The following is a 13,023-nucleotide window of genomic DNA, read 5'->3' as shown; positions in this document are numbered from 1 at the left end:
TTACGGAAGCCAGATCAAGCGGAGTTAATTGACGCAGACACGACATCTCACAACCAGAGATCGCTGCATGTAAATATATAAAGATTATAGTATAAGTTCATAAATAATAATCATTATTCTATCGATTATAATATATAGATATGTAATCTATATATTGGTATAATTCCAAATGCATTTCATTTGTACTCATCCCTCTATGGCACATAATGGGACTGGTGCTTTGACCTTTGAACCATTATTGATTATTCGTTTAGTGTCACCATGTGGTAAAGTTATACATAGATATTGACCACTCGATGGTGGCAACGAAACCTGAGTGACGCAAGTTTCAGCGGAAACCGATTTTTTCTCAATGTTGAAGTAATCCACTTGCGGCGCCATTCACAAAGAAAACAGTTCCTTTGTTTGCTCACAGAGGCGTCGCCATAATGGTCAAAAACCGTCACCGTAGGTTGACTGTGAGTGATAACGACCAACACACGCCGATTTCTCAGCCAGCCAACGTATCCACCAACCCTGTCAGGGCATCGTAGCGGATTGCTGTTACGTAATAAGATCCGCTTATTATTAGTTAACACCAATCCACTACCAAACTCTGCTATGTTTACGGAAACTACTACCGTCTACTGCAGAAAAGGTTTATGACGTCACAGATGAATCACACGGTTATGTTATGACTTAATAAACCGCATTTGACGGGAAGTGGTGAACTTGATGGTAACACAACACACCGATATTCTTAGAGAGAAGTCCACCGGCTAAATTGGAAGCGTCTTTCTACAATTAATAGAACGCCACGATGGTATTTCTACCAACGCTCAACCTGACGACAGATCGCTACTTGATACGCTTCAGTGAACACAGCTCTGATAACAGCTGGCCATTCATGAACCTCTGCCCCTCGCCACACTAACTTCGGTGTGATTACATTGTTACATCACAATCACTTGTCAGGTCTGTATTGGCCGGAACTTCACGCCGATTCGCTACAAGCTTGTGACGTCATATAAGGTCAAATCAGCAAGGCGCTGGATGCACGTTGCCCCATTGTGACCTCACAACCGTCCCATCACGTCACCCCTTATAAGGCGGCGTATACTTAAATAACTCGCAGCATCACGAGGCAACACATTAACATGTCATCACTTCCCGACGCAACAGACACGATTGTAAACGCACAAGTGGCCATTGTGATGAAATAATGCGCGAGAACATTCGATCGAAGGTGTAATGGGGACATTCTTATTTCTCTACACACCTGTTGACGCTGTTCGGGCGATTTTATTTTGGAAAAAAAACATTTTAAAATCGATACACACAGAAAGTACAAGACAAAAATATTCACAACAAGTAGAAGTAATCACCAAGCTTACAACGTCACATCTGCGTCATAATAACCACATCGCTATCTAATAACTCTATTATCAATAGTAAGTTGTGCAGTCAATTAATTATTTTTAATTTATCGTGACGATTATTTCCGAACAATGAAAGGAACTCTACCATTAAAACGTCACAAAGACGATATCAATGCTTTCAGGGTTACTTGCAAACAAGAAGAAGGCGCATTGTGACGATTAAATGAGTGGAAGGCACTTTCGCGCCTGCGCACTTGTTCAAATTTGCTGACCAGTGCGTCCCCAGATTTCTAAGCAATCAACATGAGCATAATAATTTTATTTTATGGTTGTTCTTCCAGCTAGTTTCTATTGTAATGGGGATCTTAAATATTTAATGAGCACCAATAGACGCCTGGTCGACATCACAAAGCTGCTTGACAAAACACAATCAAATAATAATTTGTTAAAAGACAATTAGCCAAATTTCAAAGTTATGGTAAACGATATTTGTAGGAAAGTGGTTTTCACAACCTAATAACCAGATGGTTTGCGCTGGTCTTTGTGGGAGGCATGCTGGTGGTGCGATGTATGTTGGGTTGTGTGCTTGGTGGCACCGGTCGGGGTCACAGTGGAAGAGGTCGCAGCAGCAGCAGCTTTCTGTTTCAGCATCGTCCAATCAAAGATGTAGTCATATTGGTGGTTCAATGTCCGAAATAGAATTCGGAAAAGCTGCAAATCAAAAGTTTAAAATTTATCATTCAAACTTGCAACACATGATTGGTCCATGACTTGATATGTGAAACTCACATTTAAAATCAGTTCATCGTTTAAAGAAAAACTACAACAAAGTAAAATTAAATGGTCGGACAGCTTACAAAGCACAAAAGAAACAAAAGAATTTGGCGTAAGGTTACGCGTCTTGTCCTTCCAAGAATTTTAGTTAAATGAACTGTGTCAGCAACGATGTAACTTGAGCATTACCTGGCGAAGGTACATGTAGTCTGGAGCCTCCTCAAAGCGAAGACCACGGCAGTAGTTAAGATACATTGCAAATTCAGCAGGAAAGCCCTTGCAGAGGACCTGCACACATAAGCGTTATTGCACAAGTTGGACTCTAATCTCGTCGGCTATACAACCTAAAAAGTCAACAAAATAGAAATCATATTGATTACCTCAACAGGGGTCGACATTTTCTTTTCACTTATCCTCTCGTATTTCTGCTTCTTTGTTGCAGCTTTTAATCCTTGCCATGGCAAAGACATCCGATTAAAATACATGAGCACGTAACCAAGGGACTCCATGTCATCTCTCCGACTCTGCTCTATCCCAAGGTGAGCGTTAATCGAAGCGTATCGAGCGGTTCCGGTAAGATTTTTGTCTTCTCTGTAGGGAATGTGTTGCCGGGTGCGACTGTCACGATACTTCTTTGCCAATCCAAAGTCGATGAGAAACAACTTGTTACAATGACGTCCGATTCCCATCAAGAAGTTATCGGGTTTAATGTCTCTGTGGATGAAGTTTTTGTTGTGGACATACTCAATACGACTGATCATCTGGTCGGCCAGCATCAGAACCGTTTTCATGGTGAAGCGTCGAGAGCAAAAGTTGAAAAGATCTTCCAAGCTCGGACCAAGGAGGTCCATGACAAGAACATTGTAGTCACGTTCCTGGCCGTACCACCTGATGTGGGGAATTCCCACACCAGCTTGCAATATTTTATAAACTTTGCTTTCATACAAAAGCTGGGGGTGTCGAGCTTTTTGTGACTCGAGTTTTACGGCAACTTCTTCCCCATTTGCAATGTTTATGCCAAGATAAATGTCACCAAATGAACCACTTCCGATTTTCCTCACAAGTCGATATTTTCCACCAACAATGAATTCACTCGACTTTGAGTTGCTGCTGCTCGCCATTTCAATTTATCTCCTTAATATAAATTAAAATTTCCCACCTTACACGAGAATTTAATTGCCGGAACCTAAAGTAATGAAAAATATGACAGGCTCTGTCTTGTACAGATCGCAACATAAGAACAGACCAAGCCCTGAGAGCTTGAGATAACAAAGCAAGTCAAAATGCAACCACAAGCTAATCGCAATGTGCTAATATTTCATAGTTCAAGTTTTTACATGTAAGCACTACTTTATTATTAAAAAACATAAAATATAACAAAATTAGTCAAACAACAACCTAACAAGCTACAAATACTCTAATTATAGAGGCCATAGTTGGACTAATGGGGGAATGATCGCAAGTAATGACTGACTTGTCATCTTGTAAGATAATGAATGTTGAACGTGAGGCGATATGTCCCAACTATGAAACATCATTGTATGAGTCATAGAAGTTCTTTGTTCAATAAACCTGGCAACTACACATTATTGCCTTGGGGCTTCCTTTGAAAACCTTAGACAGAAAGCTCAACAGAGAAGACAACTATATTATCGCGAGCACCATTAAAAGCAGACATGTTTACAAAATTACTGGTTCTATTTGAAATCTAAAGTTATATAACCTGAAAATCCAACTGTACCATCCTGTAGTTAATTCAAAAAAGCAGATACCTCTTGTTGCTTTCTACAAGTTGCGCTTGCCATGACTGCAAATAGACAAATTGGTTTCCAGCAACCTTCTGTGAAACGTTTTATTGCGCCACTCTTTCTATACAACTTTGTATCTTTCACACACAGGCTTTATTTTCAAGTTTCACAATCGCTGAGAAATTTTAAGAGATTGCAACTTTTAAAAGCTAACTGATAATTTTCTGCTGTAGCTGCAGAAGCGTAAATTTAAAGAAACCGCCGGAGAAATTCAAGAGACCTTTAAATGAATCATCCCAACTGCAAATAGGCACAAAAGTTGTAATATGTTCTGGGCACAGAAAACAAGTTTGGATTAACAATGAATGTAAAAGAGATTTTTTAAAGCAACTAATAAGGTGGAAAACATTTTAACTGTCCATTTACTGAGTAAGTAGGAACTTATATGATTGTCAAGTTCATCTTTGCAGTGCCTTGATTGGTTATTGAACTTTATATATATCCCAGTACTCATACATAATATTACATATCAAACCTGATTTAGATTAGACAGTGTGTAGAGCAGGCATGCACAACTCAAAACAGTACACGGGCCGTTTTAGGGAAAAAAATTTTTCGCGGGCCGCGTGCTAACATTGTTGTAACTAACGTGTAGCCTACTTTATATAATGTGACCGATTAACCGTCGAATAAGAGATATTATTGAGAAGATGGTTACTGTCAAGAGACGGTTGCCTCTCGCACTACAGTATCTAGTTGTTTTTAACGCTTATCGGCGGTAAAGCATCGGATTCGTTGATTATGTAACTGTAACCGTGGAGAAAATGCCTGAATGAGCGAAATCACGGAATATCTCGTGGGCCGCACGAAAAGGTTTCGCGGGCCGTATGTTGTGCATGCCTGGCGTAGAGTGAGGTAATCCACATAATCCTTCTATTGCCAGAGCTTTGCCCAATTATATAATTCTCTTTATTTCTTTCACATGATAAGTGATTTCATTAACTCTGCTAAACTTTGTTGTGAAAATCATAAAACAGTCGCATGATATGAAAGCATGTGTCATGCCAATTCCTTGTATATCATAAAAACTTGATTCAAACATTAGCAGATTTGGCTTAGTTGCCCCAATGACTTTATTGCAAGGATGTGCTAAATTCAGCATGACTAATAGGCACTTTTAACATCGACCATTTATGTCATTTACAGAAATTGAAACTTAGCAGGTGGTTTCTCTTCCAATCCCGTATTTTGAAGACAACTAAGCAACCAGTGCAAATGTTCTATTGCATGGTCAACCAGCAAGGGAATTATGGTCGCGTTAATCTTATACAAGCAATAAGTAAGTTGACTTGTTTTGTTCAGCAAAATGACAAGAATCGTCGGCTTATCAGTCACCTTCATAAAGCAAAGCTGATACAAATCGGATATTAAATCATTTTACTGGGTGTTTCAAAAAATTATATAAACTGTGTTAACTTCTAGTCTAGTAGTTATAAGAGAAAGTAAATACTTTGTGAAATGTCGATATATTGCTTGCCTACGCCTATAAAGTTTTTAAAAATAATATTATCAATTTATTTCTTAGGTAGTTTCAGAATAGCCTGCCCACTGACCGCGAAAACCTACACTATTAACTGGCAACAGCAAAACACGACAAAAATTAATCGAAAATTGAATTAGTTAAGTGGACCATATCATTAGGCAGCTAATTTTCAATTTTCTGCTCACACAATCGGAGTTTAACTTGGCTGTAGATGCCCATATATAACTTTTAACCCTAACCCTGATGATAGGAGTACTCGACTCTTCACATACTTAGTCTTTAACATGAGTGCGATAGTCAATTTCTGTTGAAATGTTAGAACATTTGTTGACTTGTACTTGCTTTGCATAATGTTTGGTGGTTTACTTGTTGGTGTTTGAGAGTATGAGGTCATAATACTCCTATAATTGAAAAAAATCAACCAGCATAAACAAAACGAAAATAGCACAAAGAAATATTTACATTTTGCCAATTTACAAAGATTCTATGCCAACAACTTATGGTCTGGTGAGTCTAATGACAATCAAGGCATTGATTGGTCACAAAATGCTAAAGTACAACGGAAAACTGTGCGGGTATTTTGAGAATGCAAGTTTTGTGATGAAGTTACAAATTTTAATGAGGCAGAACAGACAACTGGCCAAATTCATTTTTTAGGGAAATAGAATAAAAACTTTTGGCTGTTATTGCAATGAAAACATTATAACATTAAAACATTATAAATGCAACATTATACATATCGTTATAGTTTTCACTTCATCGATTTGACAGAAACTTGCTACTTTCACGATTTAAACCGTTGAAACTGGTTGATAGGTTTCAGGGCCGATGACTTAAACCTTTGCCAGGGGTGCAAAAACAAATGTGGGTTCAATTCTGATGTCACTGATGGGATCGTTTACGAGATGTAAATATTATAGCTGTTAAGCTAAAATTTTTATCCGCTTTAATCCGCTCACTCAAGCAAAAAACATAAAAGATAATTGTTCCCCGAATCACATAGTTTTAACTCAGCACTTTAATGGCTTTATGCTTAAGCTTTATCACATTATTATGCAGGTTTTTGGGCCGTTCTTGATACTTCTTTTTTCAGTGCTGCCCACCGTGATAGAACATATTACAGCAACTTGACTCATTAAACATTGTATTCATGTTGTTTATGCACAACGTGTTGTTGATGCAGGTACAATTAATCAAACTTTAGGTGGTTGTAAGGTCATAATAAGATGCACATAAGCAGGCTCATCAGTGGTCCTTTTACTTAACTGAGCTAATCTGTGTATTCGAATTCTCATGAATCAAAATCGTTTTCAATTTAGCAAATCCCAGACTCCAGTATATTTTAGAATTTAACTCATCTTTCTATGCATGCATATACTCATTCTGATAAAATAACGCACATTTTTGAGTAAGATTCAAGGTTTGCCTTAACAGCTGGTTGTCCAATGTTCGTATGTGAGCACATAAATCATTATTAGCAAAAACAAATTAATACAGTTGCAGGGACACTTGATTTCAAACTTTTCCGCGGCAGTTGTGTCGATTGGGTTTTACTGGAGTAATACAAGGTGCAACGTGAAAAATCGTTGGAGATTTTCTAATACTTTTTCATTTCATTCAGTGTTTTTGGGATTACGTTTTACAATCAACTTTGAGGTCTAGGCTTCTTAGTAACCGATATATGATAATTTTACAATCATTTGCAGTACACAAGAAGACAGTTTTGTCTGAGGTTTATGCAGTTAATTCATTTTACTTGAAGTGATAATGAAAAGGGCAACCACACACGAAATGTCATCACATTCAAACCGATTTAAAATAAACAAAGAGAAAGCTGCCTGTGTCACTACCAGTTTACACAAAAGACTTAAGATAGCAGTTCCTACCATAATGCCAAAATATTAATCTCTAAACGCGTGACTTCTCACCGACCATAGTGGAAAGTATGGCACCTACACGAACGATGTTCATCAATGTGTATGGCAATTTTTTTTATCTTTACGTCTTATAATAAATAAACAAAGAAAAGCTGATTGTTTGAATGCCATTTTACAATAAGTAAACAAAAAATTAAAACTTCAGTGCACGCCATCACGCCAAAACCTTGCACGCACGATTTGTTGTCAAAAACTGCTTCACTTTCCAGTTGGGCTTACCGAAAAACTCTAGGCAACACTCTCTAATCTGGACTTGTGGTAAAGCTGGAGTGCAGTGTATCACCTTTTTCAGCAAGATCTTGCGTGCGCCAAACAATCAAAAATGTCAAGTGCGGGTACAAAAATGCTGGGATGAAATAGAAGTGCGCAATTACATAGTAATGTATAGTCTGATATGAACCCAAATCCGAATAGATTTATCGGCCAAATATCGATATCACCTGTGTGAAAGATTTGAATGAACAAGAATACTAACAACGGTGACCTCGAATACAATGTTACATATTATTTTATCGATTTCGTTAAGAAATGTTCTATTTTCCCATGTACGCTAAACTAGAGTGAACATTACTTATCGAAAATAATTAATGTAAGCATTTTGCTGTTCAAATCTCCATTTGATAATTAATTTTTAGAAATTATACACATTACAAGCAATATGTGGAAACTTTTTGATAAAATTTTTTCATTTGGTGCTTATATGAATAGATTTGGTGTTTGTTTGGGTTGACCTCTATGATTTTCTGATTTGCACAAACTCCCACTTAAACTTAATGACCACTTAATGTAATCGCATGTCGAACGAAACCAATGCGTAGGATTTAAAGCACTGTAAAATAAAAACTATGCAACCTTTTTCTTTACTGTGTAAAGGAATTTGTATGTTACCCACCTGAGTGATATCTTTGCAATTCGATGCCCAGAAAGTTTGCAATTTAAAAAAGGATTAATATTTCAATCATGAGAAGCGAGAGTTTTGGTCAGAGGGGATTATTTTTAAGTTAATTTACGCGTTGGAAAATATAGTATGTCGTTTTAAGTTGAAACTTAGGCTGCCATTTATCGAAGTAAGAAAATATCAATTGCGTAACTGACTAGCCGTTTACTGAAGTAGCTATTTCCAAATCGGTAACTGGCAGTCGGTGAACTAGGCCTAGATGCTGAATTTAAAAATTAAGTACACAGAAATTCTTTTCAAGTCATTAAGTGCAAAATTACGCACCTTAAGCATGTCACTAGCCTATCGTTCAAGAAATAAGGCGAAGTTGGTTGTCTAAAAGCCAATTACATACGTAAAGAATTAGCTTCAAGCTTCAGAGCATAAAGACAAGTACCTAGGCATAGGCCTATACAAATGGCCTAGGCTTGTTTCTGGCCAAAAAATGCTTGTTTTCCTGTCCGGTCTGAACATATGCGCTAATCAAGTGTAGACATGGTACCGTATAGGGTTCTCTACTTATTCCAACTAGCTGTTTAGTAACAACTAGCTTGATTTTTCGTCAATATCGCGCTTTTGACAAAAAATGAAATGATTGATAGTCCAGGTTAGTGACCTAACAATGAAAATTCCTTAAGTCAGCAAGTACAGAAGTCTGGAATTTAGCCCATCTACGGCGCAGGTTACTTGAACGGTTGGCCCCACAATAGACTGTGGAACTGCTGCACGAACTCTGGTAGCTTAAGGCCTAAGCCTAGTACCAATTATTAGATTTTATACTCCTTCTTAATACCACGTTACAAGAAACTAACAAATAACCATGCCTTGACAGCTTAACCCAAGCTAAACTTCACTTCCCAACCCAGAACAATTGATTCAACAGCGAGCTTGTGTATGACGTCATTAACGTCATCCATTTCCGTATTTATTGAAGCGTAGCAAAGATATTGTCGTGGAAACGGGCGTTACAATGTTTGAGGATATATTGTACGATAAAAGGGGCGTCATTTCGAAACGATAACACTTTTTAGTACAATACGTATACTTTTGTAAGTGAAAATGGCAACTATATTTAAGAAATAAATCATAAAATAATCGCTATCCTTTGCTTGCTTACATCCGTTCCGTGATGGGTTCCATGACAAAGCTAAAATTAAAATTCAGGCTTTCTTGGAATGGATACTGCCTTAGTTTTTGTTGTATTTTACTACTTTTAAAAGATCTAGATATTTGCATTGAATCAAGGAGGAGTTTGGGTTTATCTAACCCCACTGACATGGCTACTTCATCATATAATCAGTCAATCATGATCTTCATATTTTCCACTTTCTCCATCTTTGCCACCTCTGTTCGACAATTGCTTAAATCATTGCGTTGTCAGTTAACACCTTCACTTGTAGATAAAGTTGTTTGGGTATAAAAAATTAACATTTCAATAACGTATACGTTATTGAAATACGTTACTTCAATGACAATACGTTTCTATAGGATAGGCATAATATAGCAGAATAGCCTACGTCAGGGTGGTCCAAGACTGCGAACATGAAGGGCCACATTAGGGTCTGAGAAAAACTTCACGGGCCGCATAGTGAGAAATGATAACGCGTTGCTGAAAGTAGAAACGTTGTTAACTACTGTTCGCAGGCTATGAACATTAACAAATCTTGTCGCTTACAAAATACAGTTGTATGAATGAAATGAAATGAATGAAAGGAAAGGACTGAGTTTGCTGTTCTGATCGACCTAATGTTTTGCTGCACGCCTAACTCACTTTTTAATCTCTGCTTGCGACTCTGCGTTTTTGCTTTTGCATACGGTGTCGATCTCTGCTTTAAATTCAGTGGTCGACAGACGTAAGCAGGCATCCAGGGTTTCATCAGCCATTCTGTTCCGTGTGTCGCTTTTTAATCGCTTCATAATGGAGAAAGTGCTTTCACATATGTATGTGCTACCAAACATGGAGCATATCTTCAGTGCGAAGTCGTTTAATCGTGGAAACTGTTCGTTGCTTAAAAGCCTCCAAAAGGCGTCGTAACGCTCATTCTTACGTGAAAGAAGAAAAGGGTCTGACTGCAATTCACATAGTTCTTGCTGAACGTAAGATGGTTGGGATTCTATAACTATTTCCATTGGATTGTTGAAAAGCTCCATTTGTGCTTTCAGCAAATCAAAGTCAGCGAATCTGTCGTTAAACTCATCGATGATGTCACCAATTTTGTTAGAAAATGCAGAAAAATCGATACTTTTTCTTTCACCAAGTACTTCACTGCATGCAGGAAAGTGGGTAGCATCATTCCTTTGCAAAGAAGCCTTAAATAGCACAAGTTTCTTGCGAAAACCTTCAATGTGTCCAACCAATTGAGAAATATTTTGTTTCTTACCTTGCAGTTTCATGTTTAGGATATTGAAGTGATTACTAATGTCTGTCAAGAACGCCAACGAACCAATGAACTTGTCATCACTCAACTGAATTTGGTATGTCTCGGTCGTCCCTTCTATCTCATTCTGGAGAAAATTTAGTATTTCTTTTCGCAAAGAAAAGAAATGTTTCAATGTTTTGCCTGCACTTAACCATCGAATTTTTGAGAATAGTGGAACATCTTCATATTCTGCACCCACATCTTTTAAGAACTGGATGAATTTTCTATGTCTCTGGGCTCTGTTTCCCCCTTTGATGATGTTGACTATATTCGTCACACTAAGCATAACATCACTCATCTGCAAAACTTTGGCACATAGTGCTTCTTGGTGAATGATACAATGCAATGTTGGGCAGTTCACTCCATGATCTTTTAGAATGCCAACTAGTCCTCTCTTTCGTCCTGTCATTGCCCTGGCACCATCTGTTACAACACATGCACACTTCTCAAATCCTCCATAAGCATCAACGACAGACGCAAGGCTGTTATATATGTCGATACCTTTTGTAGTTCCACGAAGTGGAGATATCTTGAGTAGTTCTTCAAATACAGTAAAGTTTTTATCAATAGTGCGAATGAAAACCAAAAGCTGGGAAACGTCACTGATGTCAGTACTTTCATCCAAGGCTAAAGAGAAGTACTTGCATTGTTGAACAACGTCTTTCAATTGCACAGTCACGTTTTCGCTCAATTCTGCCACTCTTCTTGCAACGGTTTGATGAGATAAAGAAACGTTTTCAAATTTTTTGGCTATTTTTTTATCTCCAAAGGAAAGGGCCATCTTAATCGCACACTCTTTTACAATCTCCCCGTCTCGAAAAGCTTTTCCATGTTTTGCGAGCGTTAGAGCAACTTCGTATGAAGCTTTAAGGTCTGCAGTTGAATCGGGTTTGGAAAAACCAATAATCATTTTTTTTTTGCTTGGAATAATTGCCCTTTAACTCTTTCAAAATTGCTTCCCTAGAAGTTCCATGGTATTGGCCATATTTTTTCTCATGCATGGTGCTGTAATGTCGCTTTAAATTAAACTCTTTAGGCACTGAAATAACTTGCAAGCAAACCAGACACTGTGGTTTACCATTGCTATTGGCAAAAAAATACCTTTCCTCCCAAGTAGAATTGAACTCTCTGTTTTCCTCTGACACTTTTCTTTTGACACTCATGCTTTTAGTAAACTTTTCCCCTTGACTAAATAAACGAGTTGCAGCTAATTTACAACCAAATTCGAGAGTGTACTCTGCGCTAGCAACAAAAGCAAAATATCAACGCACGTTTGTGTCGTCACAAACCGACATTGTTCCCTCATAGTTACCTATTGACCCGATTATGCACGACTTATTTAGGGTTGTGGCGAATGTAATGTATTTATAAAGCGTAGGTGTATTTTTAAACCTTGGATTTAGCACTGATAATTCCGGCATCCACAAAGTGTTCGCGGGCCGCACAAAAGCTTCACGCGGGCCGCATGCGGCCCGCGTGCCAGGGTTTGGACCACCCTGGCCTACGTTATAGCAACATCAAGAATAAATAAAATAGATGCGTGTAATAAGGTTGTTGTACTTGCTTTCACTTGATTCTGATATAATCGTATTTGAGTTATGTGACATTTTTTAGCTTTCAAGGTTGCAACACCCTTGTGTTTAACATCTTTCATCAGTCCGGGTTTTGCCGCTTTACTCCATCACGCAGTTACTGTAAATGCGTGTGTGGCGTGACCCGATCTTCTCGTATTGCTGAAACAAGACCAGTTCGATACATTTTCTCCGGTAGTTAATAGTGAAGAAGACCTGATACGATTATTCAATTCCATTAATAAATAATTAAACCAAAACATAGTCAATAGGCCAAATAAGTTTCGAAAGCGATGATTTCATTCGTCTTAATTTCATGCATGGATCCATTTACTCAATCTGCACCGACTCAGAGAGCTTTGAACATTATTTTGGAAGAACCCGCGCCCAAATTTTCAACCGTCAATAACTCGAAAACGACATGTACGAAAATGGTCAGATTTTCACAAGTTAAAAGCAAAGTTATCTGGATTTTGATTTGTGATATAATTTAAATATTATGAACAGTGCAGTTCGCACAAAACACTTGTTTCGCCAAGTTATAAGTTATCAAATCAATGATCCTCAGAAATGGAATTGAAAATATCGGTTCATACGCAGAACGAACACGGGAACCAAGACAGAGGAAAAAATGTACAAATTAGATGTTATGGAGGATGCCACAAACAATAATGGCGTCCGATTTTCTTCAGTCTTTGACTTGCTAGTTGGTGAATGGCAAGTCACCAAGCAACA

The 13,023-nt window shown here is 37.9% G+C and overlaps 2 protein-coding genes and 1 long non-coding RNA gene across 3 annotated transcripts; 1 reads left to right on the top strand and 2 right to left on the bottom strand.

Annotated features, from left to right (window-relative positions):
* Positions 1-1,261: 1,261 nt before the first annotated feature.
* Positions 1,262-3,344, bottom strand: LOC143459635 (casein kinase I). Its single transcript, XM_076956849.1, has 3 exons — positions 2,513-3,344; positions 2,322-2,420; positions 1,262-2,069 (listed from the first exon to the last, which is right to left on the bottom strand). Exons 1-3 carry the CDS (start codon positions 3,251-3,253, stop codon positions 1,872-1,874), a joined length of 1,038 nt encoding a protein of 345 aa, XP_076812964.1. The 5' UTR covers positions 3,254-3,344; the 3' UTR covers positions 1,262-1,871.
* Positions 3,345-4,287: 943 nt separating this feature from the next.
* Positions 4,288-5,610, top strand: LOC143459636 (uncharacterized). The gene is made up of 3 exons (XR_013117765.1): positions 4,288-4,309; positions 5,087-5,219; positions 5,466-5,610. It is a non-coding gene; the product is annotated as an uncharacterized LOC143459636 (long non-coding RNA).
* A 4,200-nt stretch (positions 5,611-9,810) lies between these two features.
* On the bottom strand, positions 9,811-12,211 carry LOC143460863 (general transcription factor II-I repeat domain-containing protein 2-like). Its single transcript, XM_076958522.1, has one exon. The coding sequence runs from the start codon at positions 11,625-11,627 to the stop codon at positions 10,065-10,067; it is 1,563 nt and encodes a 520-aa protein (XP_076814637.1). The 5' UTR covers positions 11,628-12,211; the 3' UTR covers positions 9,811-10,064.
* Positions 12,212-13,023: the final 812 nt, after the last annotated feature.

This window comes from Clavelina lepadiformis, chromosome 5 (genome assembly GCF_947623445.1).
Source record: "Clavelina lepadiformis chromosome 5, kaClaLepa1.1, whole genome shotgun sequence".
Taxonomy (NCBI): domain Eukaryota; kingdom Metazoa; phylum Chordata; class Ascidiacea; order Aplousobranchia; family Clavelinidae; genus Clavelina; species Clavelina lepadiformis.
The sequence above is the reverse complement of the archived record's forward strand: the minus strand, read 5'-3'. Positions and strand labels throughout refer to the sequence as shown.

Bases quoted from the DNA above. Each gene is read 5' to 3' on its own strand.
- LOC143459635 (XM_076956849.1), bottom strand. From the start codon at position 3,253: ATGGCGAGCAGCAGCAACTCAAAGTCGAGTGAATTCATTGTTGGTGGA. The intron at 2,421-2,512 runs GTAATCAATATG...TTATGTGTGCAG, and splicing joins AAATGTCGACCCCTGTTGAG to GTCCTCTGCAAGGGCTTTCC. The intron at 2,070-2,321 runs GTAATGCTCAAG...TTTGATTTGCAG, and splicing joins ACTACATGTACCTTCGCCAG to CTTTTCCGAATTCTATTTCG.
- LOC143460863 (XM_076958522.1), bottom strand. From the start codon at position 11,627: ATGATTATTGGTTTTTCCAAACCCGATTCAACTGCAGACCTTAAAGCT.